Below are 19,588 nucleotides of genomic sequence, written 5' to 3' on the forward strand. Positions count from 1 at the left end.
AGCAAATAGGAAGACACTCAACTCATTTGAGATGTGGTGCTGGAGAAGAGTGCTGAGGATACATGGCCATGAAGCTGCAGGATCTCAACAGAGCAGTGACAAATGCAAGGCTTGGAGGTTTCATTTATGGGGTCACCATGAGTCAGAGTTGACTTGAAGGCAGTTAACAACAACCACAACCCACTGTGAATGCCAGATTGGGGCTGTGGCCCCGATCTGGCTGAAACGGGCGGCTCTATGCTGCCCCTTTGGGCACTGATTGGGAATGGTTCATGGTAATGAATGGAAATCATTTTGGGAGTGTATAATTCTAGAGGATGTAAATAATAATTATGATTTTGTAACTCTGATGACAATATCTATACTGTATATGGTATTTTACACAGTGACAAAGAGAGAAGAAAAGCAATGCTCAAAGTGCTTCCTTTCTCTTCTGTGTAAGCATAGCGTTCCATCACTTCTGAGGGGCTGTTCAGACAACCCTGAAGGGGCAGCATAGAGTTGCCCGTTTCAGCCAGATCAGGGCCACGGCAACAGCATGCTGCAGCCCCAATCTGGGCTTTCCAGGGTGCAAAAAGGAGCTGCAAATAACAGAAAGTGAGTATAGTGGAAAGATGCTGAGCTCATAACCTTAAGATGAATGAAGATTGTTTATATGATTAAGGAGCAAAGGCACCAGCTTAGACAACCAATGTAAAAGATCATCTTATAAGAACTCCATACCTGAGATAAATTATTTGGGGTGATAAATTAATTTGTCTGACAGAGGACTGGTGAGAAGAGAAAAGAAAGGGGAAGAATGCTTGAGATAGTTTACACAAGAACATTTACATGAAACCGCTGGGAGAGATCATCCGGAGACACGGGGCGCGGTGTTATCAGTACGCTGATGACACCCAAATAGGCTTCTCTGTGTCTCCGACTGATGCAGTGACCAGGGATGGCATCTCTCCTCTTGATGCCTGTCTAGACTCGGTAATGGGCTGGATGAGGGAAAACGGACTCAGCTTGAATCCAGAGAAAACGGAAGTGCTCATGATAGGTTCCCCCGGTCCGGGATTGGAGGTTTGTCCACCTGTCCTGAATGGGTCACGCTCCCCTTGAAGGACTCTGTTTGCAGTCTGGGGGTGCTCCTGGACTCGTCGCTCCACCTCACATCTCAGGTGGATGCGACGGTCAGGAGCACCTGTTTTCAACTTCGGTTGATACGCCAGCTGCGACCCTTCCTGGGCCGGAGGGACCTTGAAACGGTGGTACATGCTCTGGTAACCTCTCGTTTGGATTTCTGTAATGCGCTCTACATGGGGCAACCCTTGTACCATTCCCGGAAGCTACAGTTGGTTCAAAATATGGCAGCTAGAGTGGTCACTGGATCTTCCAGGGCCACCCATATAACACCAGTATTAAAAGATCTCCATTGGCTGTGCATTCGTTTCCGAGCGCAATACAAGGTGTTGGTTATTACCTATAAAGTCCTAAATGGCTTGGGCCCAGGGTACTTGGAGAACCGCCTCTCCCCATATAATCCGCCCCGCACACTCAGATCGGCTGGGAAGCATTTGCTGAGAGTCCCAGATTCAAAATACGCCACAACATCGTGTAGAGCCTATTCCATCTCGGCTCCTCTGCTCTGGAACGCGCTTCCCAGTGAGCTCCGCTTGGCCACCTCCCTTGACCGGTTCAGGAAGGAACTAAAAACCTTCCTGTTCCAAAAAGCTTTCCCCTAATTCCTTTCCTTTGTAGCCTCCTTCCTCCCCCCCATTGTTATTATTTTTGTTGTTGAACATCCTATGCTAGCTGGATATTGTTATATTGTGATATTGTGAATTGTACTGTGATTTTAATGTATATTTGCTGTTTATCGTGTTTTATCCTGTAACTGATATTGTTGTAACCCGCCTTGATCTACGGAAAGGTGGGCTATAAATAAATATTTTATTTATTTATTATTTAAGAAGGGAAGACATATCAGGTCACTTAGAGTGTGTAGCTCTATTAGAATCATAGAATCATGGAATCATAGAGTTGGAAGAGACCACAAGGGCCATCCAGTCCAACCCCCCTGCCATGCAGGAACTCCCAATCAAAGCATCCCCAACAGATGGCTATCCAGCCTCTGTTTAAAGACCTCCAAGGAGGGAGACTCCACCACTCTCTCAGGGACTGTGTTCCACTGTCGAACAGCCCTTACTGTCAGGAAGTTCCTCCTAATATTGAGGTGGAATCTCTTTTCCTGTAGCTTGCATCCATTGTTCCGCATTCTAGTCTCTGGAGCAGCAGAAAACAAGCTTGCTCCCTCCTCAATATGACATCCCTTCAAATATTTAAACAGGGCTATCATATCACCTTTTAACCTTCTCTTCTCCAGGCTAAACATCTCCAGCTCTCTAAGTCGTTCCTCATAGGGCACGGTTTCCAGACCCTTCACCATCTTAGTTACCCTCCTTTGGACACGCTCCAGTTTCTCCACATCCTTTTGGAATTGTGCCCAGAACTGGACACGATATTCCAGGTGGGGCCTGACCAAAGCAGAATAGAGTGGCACTATTACTTCCCTTGATCTAGACACTATACTTCTGTTGATGCAGCCTAAAATAGCATTGGCCTTTTTAGCTGCCGCATCACACTGTTCACTCATGTTCAACTTGTGGTCTACTTGGACTCCTAGATCCCTTTCACACGTAGTTTCATTCAGCCAGGTGTCACCCATCCTATATCTGTGCATTTTATTTTTCCGCCCTAAGTGCAATACCTTACATTTCTCTGTGTTGAATTTCATTTTGTTAGCTTTGGCCCAGCTTTCTAGTCTATTCAGGTCATTTTGAATTTTGATCCTGTCCTCTGGGGTATTAGCTACTCCTCCTAATTTGGTGTCATCTGCAAATTTGATAAGTATGCTCCCAATTCTGTCATCCAAGTTATTGATAAAGATGTTGAATAGCACTGGGCCCAGGACAGAGCCCTGTGGGACCCCACTGGTCACTTCTCTCCAGGATGAAAAGGAGCCATTGTTGAGCATCCTCTGGGTTCAGCCGGTCAACCAATTACAAATCCATGTAACAGTTGCCATGTCTAGCCGACATTTTACAAGCTTGTTTGCAAGAATGTCATGGGGAACTTTGACAAAGGCCTTACTGAAATCAGGATATACTATTATCTACAGCATTCCCTTCATCTACCAAACTGGTAATTTTATTTAAAAAAAGAGATCAGGTTTGTCTGGCATGACTTGTTTCTCTGAAACCCATGTTGACTTTTTGTGATTTGCCTTCTAGATGTTCACAGACTCTCTGTTTAATTATCTGCTCTAGAATCTTTCCTGGTATAGATGTCAGACTAACTGGATGATAATTGTTTGGATCCTCTTTTTTCCCCATTTTGAAGATGGGGGACAATGTTTGCCCTCCTCTGGTCTGCTGGCACTTCTCCTGTTCTCCAGGAGTTTTCAAAGATTATACTATGGCCCTCGTCAGTGCTTAGCATTGTTTCACTTCTAACAGTTAAAGGCCTATAGGTTGGTGGTCCTTACCATATCTTGTGGTGCTTTAACTGTTTGCATCAGTTGAAGAAGTATTCTGTCCCTTCTAACTCTGTTACTACTTTGCTTCACTGGATGTTCCAAGTTCTGAAAAGGGAGAAAACTTTTCTTTCTCTCCCTAACGTAAGGCTACCATGTTTTGAAAAGTACAAAAGAGAATGTATTTATTGACTGACTACTTCAAATCACCAATTAATATGACTTTGCTCACTTTAAGTACTCCGACTATGTGGGTTATGATAATTGGTATTAGAGATATCCCTAACCTTTGTTATATTTGAAGGACAACAGTTTTGCCCTCCCTTTCCTCCTTCCCCACTTTTCCCAATAGCCATCTCACTTGTTCTCCCATGCCACCCTTTTCTGTCCCATCACCCTCCTTCTCTGGGTTCCCTATCACCCTCGATCTCTGGGTCTGTCTCCCTTCCCTCCCCCCCCCCCCCGCCCGCAGTAGATGTTTTCAAAATTCCTAGACATTTAAAAAAATCCACCTAGACAGAAATTTTAGTTCTGCAAAAAGAGGACAAGGCCCGGAAAAGGAGAACATATGGTAACCCAGGCTCACCTCCCCCCCATGTTCTAATCTTTCCTTGTTGGGACATTGCTCCAGTCCCCTGGTCAAGGGAAATAGATTGTTGTTGTAATGAGGTATGATTATGGGTTTCAAGGGTTGGGCTGGAGGAAGACAGCAGAGCCAGTAGGATTGCATACTTTGATAATCCCGTGCCAAAGTTGCCAGACACATCCTTTTGTTAGGACAGTGTATATCCTTATTGGTTATATGGCCCCCATAGGTTTTCCTCTTTAAGCCTGGCTGGGGCAAAAACATACTTCTTTCTTCTCAGTTGATGGTGATGTAATTGAGGGTGTGCATATTGACACGTGTGTGTATAAGGAGAAACAATAGGCTGCAGTTGTCAAGTCTGAGATGAGGTGGACACAGGCTAACAATGCAATTGTGTGCAATGCTTCAGGAGCGCTAATAGGATTTATGACAAGGTTAAACTTGCTGTGTGCTATTGTTCTGTCCTCTTGGATCATGTTGTGCCCTTGGCAAATTCACAGGCAAGATTCTCTTTATCAAACATTTTGACAAAATTTTCTTTATTTGGGGCTAATAAACTCAGCTTCATGGTAGAGAGGCAGAGGGAATGGCTTATAAAACCTTGGAACAATGACTTCTTGTTATGACTTCCTTGTAACCAAGATCCCTATATATCACATGCCTATGTAATCTAGAGCAAATATTAAAATAGAACAATATTGTGCTTTTTAATGTCTTTGCATTTTTGTTTTTTATGTATATTAAATAATACATCTTCCTCTTAGTCTGCATTATAAATTTAAATACAAGACAGATGGCAAAGCAAAGCAAAGTCATCTGCCATTTACCAAGTCCTGCCAGCTCTTGCCCCCCAAGCTGAAAGGTGTGCATGTGACTGAGCTTACTCTTTTTTGGCTGCATGTTCACCACTGCTTTTGATCTCCTTTCACCAATGGCTTCACTGCAGGATGGATTTGTTATACCACCTACAGACTAGCACAGAGGGCTGGGTGATACTGGAACCTCTCCGTGGATGAAGAGGTCTTGAAGCCAATGCATCCAAGGTTTGCACCATTCCAGCTGTGCTTTTTCTGTGAAATGTCCTGTTTCAAATCCTTCTGCTGCCTACTGTCAATAGCAGATTTATGTCAGTAGACCTTTCTACAGTGTAAATTGGGTCTTTTGGCTTGATGTCCCCATCTTATCACTAAATGCCCTCTTGATCAGTTGGGTGGAGGTTTCAATCTTAAACCCCATGAGAAGGTTGACATTGTTCTGCAAATGAACCTTTGTGTGGCAGTGGTTAAATGCCTGTACTGCAGCCACAAATTCAAAACCATAAGGTTGCGAGTTCAATACCAGCAAAAAGGCTCAAGCTCAACTCAGGCTTGCATCCTTCCAAGGTCGCTAAAATGAGTACCCAGATTGTTGGGGGCAATTAGCTTACAGTTGCAAACTTCTTAGACACTGTTAGTTCAGTATGAAGCGATATATAAGTGAAGCTGTTTGTTTTGTTGTTTGTGTTCAAAATGAAATACTGGGTTGTCACAATTTCATGTTTAGAAAAATGCTACAACAGCCCACTTAGAAATACTTGTTTAAGTTGTACCTTTGGCGTTAATGTGCTACCTTGTTTGGTTCTATGAAGCTACAAATATCCTTAAATAAGCCTTATGCACATATGGTTGAAATTTAGAGATGGATTAAATCCAAATTCCTGATGAGAATTTACCAACAATGTAGATTATCCAGTTTAACAAGTTTAGGGATGCACAACAGCTTGCTGAGTTTCTTCTCATTATGCATTGCAACCAAGATCAACTGAAAAATGGGAAACTAATAAAAATATCCTCCTGATGTTAGCTGTTTGACTAAATAAGCTCTTCTCATAACAATAGGACCATATTTGCTACATATCACAAAATGCAAACAATTACTTACTGAAATATAATGAATGACAGCATGCATGGAATATATTAACCAAATCAGTATAGTGAATCTACTTTTTTTATCTAGTAATTTTATATGTTAATTTTCTTAGAAGCACAAGAAACAGAGATATAAAGGAAGCTTTTTGCTCCTCCCTCCCTTCATCTCTTCCTTCAAAGGATGGAATTCACTTTGGTTCAGTTTTATTATACAGTCAGAAACCTGTTGAGATGGCAAATGTAACATCCTCACAAAATGAGGTTAAAACATAAAAGCAGGTATTAAATAAGAAATGAACATAATTGAGAAATTAATCAACAAAAGGTTGATCTATGCTTAAGCAGACAATTAAAAAAAATCTGCCAAGACTTAGAAATGAGTAGAGAAAGTTTGGTCCTTATTTCTTTGTTGGCATCAGCCAACAGAAAAGCAACTACTCTCTGGCTCCTCCGGCTTTGTTTTCTCATGCGGTAAGACTCTAAGCAGCACTCAAAAGTTTTTCCTACATATTTTTATATAATATGTGTAACTGATCTATTGCAATCATCACACGAAAATCACATACACATACAAGACAAAGCCATTCACGAGAGAAAATACACTCCAAATACCCGTCTAATAGAGTCAAGAGAAATAATGAAATGTAGTCTTAGAAAAGATCAGCCAATAGATGTAAGTTGTTTAATTACTCAAATAATTGACATGACCCCTCATAAAGTATAAAATACAAGCCAAGTTGAACTGAAGAACCAGTTTAACAAGCAAAAATCTAGGATACAACTCATTATATAATTAATTGATAAAAATAAAGAACAGATTGTTCCTAGCAGTAATTGTGAATAAAAAACAAATTACAGAAACGATAAATAGTTATAATGTACTGGTAAACCAGCTGTGACTGGTAGCTTCCATAGTTGTGGAATGGTGAATCTACTTTGGGTTTTATCCAAACTTGAAAGCAGCTATCCAAGGTCCTGAACCCCCTTCCACCCAAATAGATTCAGCACTGTGGATAGTTCCTTTAAATTTAAGATTAAAACCCTGACTAAATTCAATCTCCCACTGAAATGAAAGCTTGCAGCTTCCCCTTGAACATAAACTACTACTGTATATGGATCCTTCTGAAGATCTAAATAAACACCAGCATAATCAAAATCTGAGTGTCTGGGACCAAGCTGACCAAACAGCCGAAGGTGCACATTTGAATTTTAAAAAAGAGAACGCAATGTACATCCTGAAGAGCCAGCATGGGGTAGTGGTTTAAGTGCTGGACTAAAACTTGCGGAGACCAGGGTTAAAATCCCTGCTCAGCCATGGAAACCCATTTGGTGAATCTGGGCAAGTCACATTCTGTCATCTCAGAGGAGTGCAATGACAAACTGTGATAGCTTTGTCTTAGGGATGCCATAGGTTAGAGATGTCTTAGCAGGTTACAGAAACAACAAATATATTCTTCGAAATTTTGTTTGTTGTTGTATGCCTTAAAGTCATTTCCAACTTAGGGTGACCCTAAGGCAAACCTATCATGGGGTTTTCTTGACCAGTTTTCATTCAGAGGAGGTTTCCCATTGCCCTCCCATGAGTCTGAGAGCATATGACTTGCTCAAGGTCACCCAATGGGTTTCATGGTTGAGCAGGGAATCGAACTCTGGTTTCCAGAGTCATAGTCCCACAAAGAGATAAAACCACAACAGTGGGCCTCTCCACCTTGGAATAGCATGTAATATCATTACGTGTTTGGCAAGCTGCAGGAGTCATTGTCGTCCTTTATATAAAAGGAACAAAAGAGGAGCTACAGACATAATATAATTTGATACAAACTGGATAGCAGAAGATCTGTGAGCTGCCTAGGAAAGGGAAGAATGGGAATAAGATATAAATATCAAAACTATCTGGTTTATACTGTAATCTAATCAATATATTTAATAAAATACATTTTCCAAATCTAAACTGCAACATTTAGGCTGTTACTCATTAAGGGAGTTTATCGCATTGTAAAAAAACACAACTTACCTCCTCCAAATTGAAGTCTCTTCCAGGATGCAGTCTGGTTCTCTCACAAGCATTTTGCTGTTGATGCCACCTCCCAGCGGCATCCCGCCTAAAACCTTGCTAGAATCCATGTGCAGATAGCCTTAAGCTGGTTATTTGCAAAGCCAGGAGCTTCTCGACTTTGCAAATTGCCAGCTGAAGGAAGATTCTAGCTGGATTTTAGGCGGGATGCAGCTGGGAGGCGGCATCGGCAGCAAATGTGTGTGATAGAACCTGGCTGCATCCCAGAAGAGACTTCAAATCACTTTTTTTTTTTACAATGTGATAAACTCCTACATCTCAGCAAAATAACTTTATATATGTTAGTGGCTTTTCTGAAACTAACCTGCTCTCAGCTTTCATCAAGGAGATAAAATCCTTGTCTGAACACAATTTGTCAACCACTGACAGTAAAGTGTAGTTTATTTTAGGTTAAAAGATACATTTCTGTCATGTTTCTTATAAATTGGAATTATAATGGCTTCAAGCTTGTTGACTAGTCTTGTTAATATGAGTAAACAAACTGGCCATAATGAAGATTTAAGTCTGACGTAGTTCAGACACTACTGAATTTAATCCAGAGCTTTGCCACAATTTGTACTAGGGAACTGGTGACCTACACCCAAGCTAAATGACTGGTCTCAAATACATTTAACAAGAAAATTCTACTAAGTGCTTGTTTTCTAGAGCCTTTAAAATATCAGTATTTCTAAATGCTGGGGAATTAAGTCCCAAAACAATGACTGGAATGTTAAAAAACCATGAAGGGATCGGGGTTAAGAATAACAGTGTCTTTAAGACCTACTAATTTATTTTAGTCTGAGTTTTTGTAGATTTCAATGCACTTCCTCAAACTTACACATGGAGTTATTGAAGCCACAGGTATATTAGCAGTTACATAGGGGATGTCTGACACTGAGCATCAACTGCAAATAGTTGTGCAAGTTGATACCGGTCTATCAAGCAACTGGCTTGTTAGGCCAAGACCAACAGACCTAATATGGCTATTTCATGAATTGAAAGAAAGGTTACCCAAGATACCAAAAACTATTGATAGAATAATATTTTTATGAATTATTAAATAAGGCCAACATCATTATAGGACCTAAAAACCATTGGAACTTAGAAGTTAATGGAGAGCATAATGATAGATGGAGGTTTTGTCCCGCAGCACTTATGATAGATAAATGCATTTTTTAACAGCATTAGTACAGCTGCATTACACTTCATGTTGAATAACTACAGGCAGTGCCTATAAGTCTAGTTTGAGTCACATAGATTATGCAGAGAGTTAAACTTCAGAATCTCTCATTTAATAGGGAAGAATCAGGACTAGATACATAATAAGAAACAGCATGATTATTTTAATTAGAGGTAGTATGTATGAGAGAGATGAATACAGCTCTTCTGCTATGTATAACATATTATACAGTAGCATGATGCATAAAATGACATTGTGATTGATTGTAGCTGGTTACTAAGCAACTCAAATAGTTAAAAGCAAACCCCAAAGCATTCATTAGATCTCCTACTATCAGCAATGCTACTCATTCAGAGCCACCTTTAGAATGGCAGACAAAGCCAGTTATCTAAGGTGCAAGTTCACCAAGGCTGCACTGTTTTATCACTAACAAACTGGCCATGAGGCCCATCAGCACCAGGAGGTAAAAGGGCCAAATAAACTGGAGTCTCAGCTCCCTCATCAGGTGATTTGGTGGCTTGGGGACCTGCCATGTCAGTCCTTACCCATCCAGGGCAACAGGCATTCAGGAGGATACCATCGGCTTTCCTTGTCTCATTCAGCAACCTTGCTTGGATTCTGGACAAAACTGTCACTCCGATTTTGGTCACACCATAAGCACTGTTAGGCCAGCCCTCCTTCTCATGCACTCCCTTCTTGGTATCTTCTACAAATTTTTCCATGAGTTTTACCAGCTCCTCTTCAGTGATTGTCTCACTCCGAAACTTCTGCTGCAAGGCTTGGCTACATTTAGAAAGTGATCGAGTACTCATGACACTGGATACATTAACAACCCTTCCTGTGACAAACAACACCACCAAAACATTGCATAAATGATCAGGTATATTGCATAATAGGAACAGAAATCTTTGTCAATATCTCATACAACACAGGAAATCCAAAAATATACAGTATTAGACTCAAAAAAATTAAATTTTGAGCTATCACTTTAACAGAGGAGTCTATCACACAGGAGGAATTTCTCTTAATTTCGAATGAAAAGAAAGTGGGGCCAGAACGCATTCACATGAATTTGCTAGTTCAGCAAATTTATGTGAATTTGAATTGCGTTCAAACTGACTTCCCATTGTCCGAAAATAGCTTGCCATTGCCCGAAATTGCGTGTGGTAGTCTATCACGCAACAATGTTAAACCTCATGATTGCATTCGGACTGACTTCCCATTGCCTGAAATTGTGTGTGGTAGTCTATCACGCAATAATGTTAAACCCCATGATTGCATTCGGATTGCCATTGGATTAACTTCCAATTTCTCTTGTCTAATAAACTCCAGGGCCACAGAGACCACTTGCGAGTTTCTTCTAAAACGCATCCAGGGATGACTTTTTTCTTTCACCACCCTCCACTTGTTTTATGATTTCATGGCCAGATCTATGCTTTTTAAAAATATGCTGGTTGTAACTGGTGAGGCAGACTAAATCTGCTTTCCCCATTTATTTCGAAGCGACCCATTTCCTGCCCGAATTTGTGTTGGAATGTTTTAAATTTTCTTGTTGTTTAATAGCTTTTTAGGGGTTGATTAATGGTTTTATAATTGGGAGGAGGGGTGGGGTTTTGGGGTTTTAATTGTATTTCTTAATTGTATGTTATTTTATTGCTGTAATCCACTTTGATTCCTTTGAGAAAAAGCGGAATATAAATAATAATGATTATAATTATAATAATAATAATTATTATTTCCAGTTTGTTGTCCACATAACCTCAGTAAAAGGTTCTGGAGATGGCTGTTATTTACCTTCTCTGTTGTAGGCAAGTTAACAAAGCTACAGTAGCTTTGGCTAGAGTAGAATCCCATTCTTTCCCAGGGCAAGCTTTACTGTATTGTTTACTGCAGACCTCTGCTGTAACCTGGCATTAAAAGTTTGTTTTTTTTCCAGCCCTCCTTTACCATTCTTCCAATAGTGCTGTTGTTAAAATACATACAGCTTGACAGAGGACAAGGAGGAAAAAGGGGTCTAGGCAGGTATAAAAAGACTGTAAAATGAAGCTTTGTTGTCAGAGGCTTTATTGACTGAGGTACTTCTGTACTGTATCTAGTTATAATATCCTTGAATGTTGGACACTTTATGTACTGATGTAAAGAAACAGGCTAAGCTGCTCAGTGATATGATAAAGTGACCAGTAATATTACTTGTTTCCTGAAATCACACATATTTAGTAATTTTGCATGGAGTCTATTTTTACAATATTGTGTGTGTGTGCGCGCATGTGCATGTGCACATGCCTTCGAGTCTCCTGTAGACTTATGGACAATCCAGAATTTCATAGGGCTTTCTTAGGCAAGGAATACTAAGAGGTGGTTTTCCACTGAAATATAGCCTACAGCGCCTGACATTTGTTGGTGGTCTTTCAGCCAAGTACTAACCAGGCCTGACCTGCTTAGGTGTACCATGTATTTATTTTATATCTATAGTCATCCGCTTATCCAAGGAAATCAGATCATTTAGTATAAAATGAATTCAAACAGTGTAAAACAATAAGAATAATTTAGACAGACTGAAAGCATATTAAAATATTTTACACTTAAAATGAGTTTAAAAAGATTAAACAACTAAAGCACATAAAAACTTAAAGCCATGTTTTTACTTGGCATCAGTATGACACCACTGTTGGAGACCAATATTCTACAGCTGGGGTGCTGCACCAAAGAAGGTCCTTCACCACATCTCACACAGTGTATTACCCCAATTGCTGGGGCACAGAGGGGGGCCCCTCCAGAGGTCCTCAGGCAGTAAATAAGAAAGACATTGCACTCAAGTACTGAGGTTCCAGTTCTGGTGCCACAACAGAGCACAAATTGAGGAATGGCAGTTAAAGCAGTGTCAGTCAAACTGCATTATTTCTGCAGTGCAGATGCAGCTTTAGTTCCTTGAAGATCCTATGAACACCTATTCTCCTCCTCCTCTTTTGTGCCTTGGACTTGTCCACTACACTGCTTCCTTAGAACAAGAAATGCCAAAACCTTCACTAGCAATCAGTGATCTCTCCAGAAGGTGATGCTGCTATGATTTAAATCTGCATAATATCAGAAACTTGATCAAAGAAAGTAGACATTTATGTTCCTGCAGAAGTGCAGATACACACAGCCTTAGAAATGGAGATACTTTGGCAATGATAGAGGCACAGACATGACCTTTATCTTAACAACCTAAGCAATATTGTGTGACTAAAACCATAGCAAGTTAAGATAAACTCAGGAAATGACCAAATGTTTCAATACTTGCCATGTGGCAAACTAGTTGCCTCCTGTCATCATCCTTTTATGCTACTTACCTTTTGGTTTTATGAGTGGTAATAACTCGTTGCAAATATTTCTGGTAGCAAAGAAGTTTGTTTTCATTGTCACTTCAGCTTGAATGTGAAAAGGCGTAGTGTCAGCCGCTATTTCAGAAAGCAAAAGAGATGAAAACAATAATGGACGAGTTACTGAAAAGTACATTTATGAGCAAATGCATATTTCTAGTATACATGTTATGCAAATACAGTGGAGCCTCGGGTTACGAAATTAATTCGTTCCGCGGCCGCTTTCGTAACCCGAACGGCTTTCGCAAGCCGAATCCCCATAGCCGCTAATGGGGAAAAGCCGCGATTTGGTGTAAAATCGCGCCGAAAAGCACCAAAAGTTTTTTCGGGACCTGAAAAAACTTTCGTAACCCGGATCAATAATTTCCTATGGGTTTTTTTCGGGTCCCGAAAAATTCGTAACCCGGGTATTTCGTATCCCGAGGTTCCACTGTACTACTCTGATGACAAGTGGAGGAATTTTCTCTGACTTTATCTGGACCTTACTAGGAAATATATCTGTATTATACATCAGGGATCTACTGCATTTCCCATAATATTGTCCTTTCTTCCAATCTCCTACCAGGGTGACCAGACATCCTCCTTTTCCAGGACATGTCCTATATTTCAACCTTCTGTCAAGGAGGAATTGTAAACTGTCCTTCATTTTGAGCATGACTAAAAAGAATGAATTTATATTTATATGAGTGTTTTAGCTTTTATTTGGTCATTTCCTATATTTTTCTTGAATGTCCCACATTTTGTGGGGCCTTGTCCTCCTTTACAGTTGTGACACCTAGTCACCTTTCCCCCTACACAATTTGTGTGGTCTTGTCTGACACCCATAAAAATGTGTTATACTTCAAAAATATAAAAAGTTACATTCAAGAATCTAAACTGTAAATGCATGTGTCAAAACAGTAAAATTACTTGTTAGTACATGTAATACTTATCAAATTGCTTGCTAAAAGATCCTGTGATTCATGATACTACTTCTGTAGTAGCAAATGCTCTCTCTATTAACTTTAGATTGCACAATGTAGAATGGTTGTCACTTTTTTCTATACTTCTATTCTAAATTTATATACCATGTTATAGTTTTTCAGTATTCCCAAACAAAATGTAAATTACCAAAATAACAACAACATCAGAATAGGAGAAACCTTTTGTAGTTTTTGTTATAGCTAATGAAATTATATTGATTTTGTTAAGAAGCACAATTCAGAAGTCCCCAGATGTTTTGGTGTACAGTAACTATGAATGACAAGAAAAGAGTAATAATAAAAGGTAAAGGTAACTATGAACATCAAGGAAAGAGTAATAATAGCAGCTCTCAATTCAAATAACATCAATGACAAAAACAACAGGATGTTTTCAGCTATCAATGAACTTTTAATTTTTAAATTAAAAATAATTTTAAAATACAAATTAATTTTATTTTTTAAAGCAAGAAATATTCAAGTTGCTTCATGTATGGCAGAATTCTGTATCTTGAACCGAAAGAAAGCAGCTGCTTCTGTCTCTGCACCTAATCAAAATATGAAGATAATAATAATAATAATAATAATAATAATATCTTTATTTATATTTCCAGCCTCCCCCCATGGATCGAGGTGGGAGGACAACAGCTAAAATCAACATTACAGTACATAAATTCACAAACTCACAAATTTGTGCAATATATTAATTGAAGATCAATTACAAATACAGTATAAAAAATTATCATTACAGTCTATGTGCACATCATCCCTAGGAGGTAAGCATTTTCAGGGTTCAATTCATAAATGGTCAGGTGGGTACAAAGAGATCCGTCTTGAGTTCTTTCTTAAAAGCATCTAGAGTTAATAAGACGGATGTCTTCTGGTAGGCCATTCCAGAGTTTTGGGGCAGCAGCAGTAAAAGATAATCAAAATATGCTTAGTATCTTTTTAAACTGAGTGATTGTTTCTTTCTCCCATAGTCTCTATGATTTAATTCTGGTTGCCATTGGAAATATAAGATTACATTTTTACATAACATTTTTGTCAAATGTTAACCATCTGTACCTTGCAATTCTGTGCAATTCACTAATTTTACCAAGTGCACATTAATAACCTCTTAAGGAATACTTCACACATTATTCATTTCATACACTGAAATTTTCTTTGGTGTAAGGAGAAATATTGGATTCATGTCATCACATGTGACAACTGCATATATGAATATACTGATAACACATGTGTGATAGCTGGGCAGTAGCCAAGCAGATTTTATGCTGTAAACTACTGCATGTGATGTAGCCCTGAGTTGCTGAAGAGAACACTGTATGTAACAAGATTACAAACTGCATGGCAGATATTACTGTTCCCAATCTAATCTGTTAAAACTATAGATTGGCTAACATACATTACAATTGGCATGTCAAATCGAGCTTAATTATTAACAGAGATTACCAGGGCCCCAGCACCAAGGCCTTTTCTCACAATCGATTCACTTTCTCTAATATATATAATGTGGGGAAAATTCTGATTAAACGCAGAGTGAATTTCCCAGCCCTTCAAGTACATATGATGAGTCCCCCCTCATTAGGATGACCTAAGATCAGATGGTGGTGTTCCCAGACATGCTTGAAGATGCTCAAGATGCAAGTTCTCCAGGAGAGGCCCATCTCTCTATTCCACTATCTCTCCAGGCACATTTGATGGAAACAAAGGAGAAGAGAACAGCGGGTGCTCCCAGACTTTGGATCTTCCTCTTTTAAGAGGTTATGATGGCTCCCTTTTGCTCGCCTTCTCTTGGTAGGTGAAAAATATCCTATTTTATTCAGCTTTTAGGAATTGACTGTGATGGGTTTTTAATAATATGGTGTGTTCATTGCTTTTAATATTCTGCTTTTAGTGATTTTTAAAAATTGTTTCCACTATGATATGTGTGTGCATGTGTACACACGTTTTTGTATATTTTTTTAAATGCATTTTTTTTTTTTGCAAGCCACCTAGAGTCTGAGTATTGGGGAAAAAGTGAGATATAAATGACAGTGATGATGATCATGACAAGAAAAACAACAGCAAAATCTTTTCAAGATGATATATATATCTCCTCTTGAAGATATGTTATTTATACATATATTGGATTTACCTTTGAAAGCAATCCCTGCATTGTTGACTAGCACATTCAGTCCACCATACTTTGCCTTCAGGAAATCACGGAGGGCTTGAATACTCTGGAGATCATTGATATCCAGCTGGTGGAAGAGTGGCTTCAATCCTTCCTTCTCTAGCTCTGCCACTGCTGCCTTTCCTCGTCCGACATCCCGAGATGTCAGGTACACATCCCCAGAGAACTGCTTGCATAGAGCCCGCACGATAGCCAGCCCAATGCCTTTGTTGGATCCGGTCACTACAGCAACTGGAGTGCTAGACATTCTCTCTACCCAGTAAGAAACAAACAATCAGGAATAAGGCAGACATCTTAGGAGGATCTCCAACCACATGCACACCAGAGAATGAAGCATATTGTTTGGACACTGAATATTACATCATTTTGAGGCTACACAATACACATTTTCATTAGTACAGCTTCAAAAATACTTTTCTTGATTATTCCTCAGGTGTAGCCATGCCTGTCTGTTATAGCAAAAGCAACAATCCCATGACACTTTAAATCTATTTTGGGATAAGCTTTTGTGCACCAGAGCTCTTCTTGGTAGTGGTAACATGAATAGATGTAGGTGTATGTATATATACAGATATATTACATTTACATTCTGAATGCAAAGTGAACAAAACTGCCTATTTCTCTGGATCAAGTGGCTTGAGTGTTGCTTTGGAGCCTCTTGTGTGTGGGATTGTTCCTGACACCCCTCCCCTGCCTACTGCACTTGAGCAAGTGGGCACAAGCTGTGAAAAATAGCAGCTACTTAAAAGAAGTTATTTTATTTACATTAATAGTGAGTTACATTACCACTGTCTCATTCGAATAACCTACTTCATGACAGACTTTATATTTAATGTTCGATTCTTTTATAAAAGGTATCACAGCAAAAAGTCCTGTATGATAATGGTGGACCTTGATCTGTCGTTAATGCCCAAAGCTGGGATATCAACAGATCCCATACTTCCATGAAAATGTCTTTTTCTATTTCTCTTTTGCCGCTTGAATTTTTATCATCAATTTTTCAGCTACGGCAGTCCGCCAAAACCTGTCCAGCCAAACAACAAAACCTGTCCAGCCAATTTCTGAGAGATAATCCTTCCACATTTTCCCAAGATCTTGCTATTTTAGCTTTAGAAGCCCCAATCATAACTGAGCTCAGATGTTTATGTGGCAGTTCTGCATTTTCCCCATCATAAATTGACAATAGTAACAAAGAGGATGAGAAAACAATAGTTTACTTTATCATTTGATTAAATCAATTTAGAGTTTTGTTCCAAAAATCCATTACCTAAGGGAAAAAATAACCTCATGTGTTCTGAGATGTCTGTAATCCCACATTGTCTCCAAAGTTTTTGTCAAGTTGCATAATTAATTTATCGGCTGTTAAATGCTACCTCTCTGAACTGTTAGTATTACTAATTCTTACAGAATAATAATGATAAAGCATAACCCACCTAGTTTCCTTTGGACCGTTTCAAAAGAAGCAAGCAGGTTCTGTGAAAAAATGAGAACAAGAATCCATCCACTTGGCTTGATGTAATGTTTGCTGTTGATTTTATGCACTCTGCTGTGCTTGCTCTGGGTAAAGCAGAGGCTGTTCTGCCAGAGACCCCGCCTTTCCTGGAAGCTTTTCAAAGCCCCAGGGACAGAACAGTTACTGTAGCCTGAAGGAGAATCTTAAATAAAGGAGAACAGAGCTGGATAGAAAGAATGTTCTAGTGTTGTTCTTTATAGTGAGTTAGCTCTGTTCCATGTTTCTTTAAAGAGCCTGAATGTTATCTAAGTGAGTCAGGAGGTTAACTTTGTAACATGCCTGTTTAGAAGTAAATACCTCCAGCCTAATGAGAGTTGCTCGTTTCCTGATAAACAGGATTACAGATCAACTTCCAAAGCACATTCTAGCCATTTTTTTTTCATTTGCTCAAAACTTCTAAAATGGGGAGAAGGCATATTTAAGAATTCATCATAAGCAGCTATATTTTTTTGTTGCAAAGGATTATAGAGGGTCTGCTTTGAAAATGATTCAAAGACATCTATTAGTTCCACCAAGTAGGGTGACTTCAGCAACTATAGGACCGTAACATTAATGTCCCATGCAAGCAAACTTCTGCTTAAAAATTCTGTTGACATAGACTCCAGCCATACATAGAGAGAGAAATCCCAGGGGTCCAAGTGGGGTTCAAAGGAAGAGGCACTAAGGATCACATTGCAAATATATGGTTTATTTAGTTATTTTATACCCTGGTCTTCAGCCACAAAGGCTCCTAGAGTGGTTTACAGATTGTTCATTTGACAGTTCTCTGCCCTCAGTCTTACAATCTAAAAAGATATGACACAAAAGGAGAAGGGAATGGCAGTGGAAAAGGTCCACCAAATGCTACTGGTTCTTCTCTCTCTTCAAGGCCAGGGCGGTGGCACTTGGATTGGAGGGAGGGTCCTCCATCTGCTCCTCGATCAAGGCATGGTAAAGCTGTGGATGTCTCTTCTCTACCTCTGAGGCCTGGGTGGTAGCTGTTAAGATGGAGGGAGGGCCTTTCATATGCCTCCGGCATGGTATAACTTTGGCAGTGAATGATCCCATTATCAGTCATCTGCACTGCCTCCTCTCACTGACCCCACCTTCCTACCCATGTTGCCCTACTTAGTGTATGTGCACATTTTTTGTGCAATTGCAGCAAAACAAAAACATTTTTAAAAATGCTAATTTCTCTTGTCACTGATGCCAATCTCCCCTCTCTCCTTCCCTTCTCCCCCATGTATGTTTGTAGGTAAGTGTATTTTCAGGGCTAAATAAATTCAGGTGGCTCTTGTCCTGAGAAGGCAGGAAAGCACTTTATAGAGTACAACAAATGGGGAGACAAGGATCTGAAGTGAACTCACATGTGGTAAAAAGACAAGGGCACTCAAGAGATCTTTTCTGCCTATGTGAGAAGCTCACAAACAGTGACATCCCCCATCCCTCCACAAAGAACATGCACAAATCTATAGGATAAAAAAAGTTGTAGACAGAGGGGATACAATGGGCCTCAACAAACCGCATAAAGACCTGGCATGGGGGCATGACAACTGCATGCCGGTTGCCCTGACTCCACCCCCATGCCGGCATGGTGTTGCGCACCCTACTGCATGGTGAGCTGTGTCACTCCATGTCGTTGACAGTGTTTACACACCCTGCACCAAAGAGCTGCAGTGGTTGTAGCTAGTGTGCTTTTTGTGAACTGGCGGGTTAGAGGCGTGGCATGCAGTTGCCATGACCCCAACTCACTGCTTCCAGGGGTGTTGGGGAGCTGCCTTTGAGGCACGGTCTGTTCAGCCCCAATAACAATCTTTCCATTATCCAAGGAGGCAATGAGGAAGCCTGGCTCCATTTCCCTGTAGTGACTTCTCCCTGCCTGGGGACAGTGAGCGGAAGAAAGCCCTGCCCAGCCATACTGCATGGCTGCCATATTGGAACTGCAGTGGAATTAAACAACAGAAACAATAGTGAAACAGTAGCAATTGCAGCCATTAATGCATTTTTTTCTGTCAATGAAAAGATGTGAACCAATAATGATCAAAATACAATGCAAACATGGGAAAGAAACTATGTTGTGTTATAAGTCCTTGCCAAAGATGCTATTGTCCTGCTGTAATTGTGATAAAGTTGATTGTGTCCTGTTGATTCATATAATAAAGTTCTTGATCTGCTAGTTGTGTGCCTTTGAGTCCTTTCTGACTCATGGAAAACCTAAGGTGAACCTAAATTTTCTTGGCAAATTTCTTCAGAGAGGCTTTCTTGACAAGTTTCTTCAGAGCAGGGTTGCCATTGCTATCCTGAGGCTGAGACAGTATGACTTGCCTAGGGTCTCATGGCCAAGTAGGGATCCAAA

At 39.9% G+C, this 19,588-nt stretch overlaps 1 protein-coding gene across 1 annotated transcript; it reads right to left on the reverse strand.

Moving 5' to 3' along the window:
• Positions 1 to 6,675: 6,675 nt before the first annotated feature.
• On the reverse strand, positions 6,676 to 17,615 carry LOC149319595 (carbonyl reductase [NADPH] 1-like). The gene is made up of 4 exons (XM_089512028.1): positions 17,174 to 17,615; positions 15,702 to 15,992; positions 12,576 to 12,683; positions 6,676 to 10,081 (listed from the first exon to the last, which is right to left on the reverse strand). The coding sequence occupies exons 2-4, from the start codon at positions 15,985 to 15,987 to the stop codon at positions 9,645 to 9,647; spliced, it is 831 nt and encodes a 276-aa protein (XP_089368154.1). The 5' UTR covers positions 15,988 to 15,992; positions 17,174 to 17,615; the 3' UTR covers positions 6,676 to 9,644.
• Positions 17,616 to 19,588: the final 1,973 nt, after the last annotated feature.

The sequence above is a fragment of the Sceloporus occidentalis genome, unplaced genomic scaffold, assembly GCF_023333645.1.
Source record: "Sceloporus occidentalis isolate IW3139 unplaced genomic scaffold, rSceOcc1.0.p SCAF_2, whole genome shotgun sequence".
Taxonomy (NCBI): Eukaryota; Metazoa; Chordata; class Lepidosauria; order Squamata; family Phrynosomatidae; genus Sceloporus; species Sceloporus occidentalis.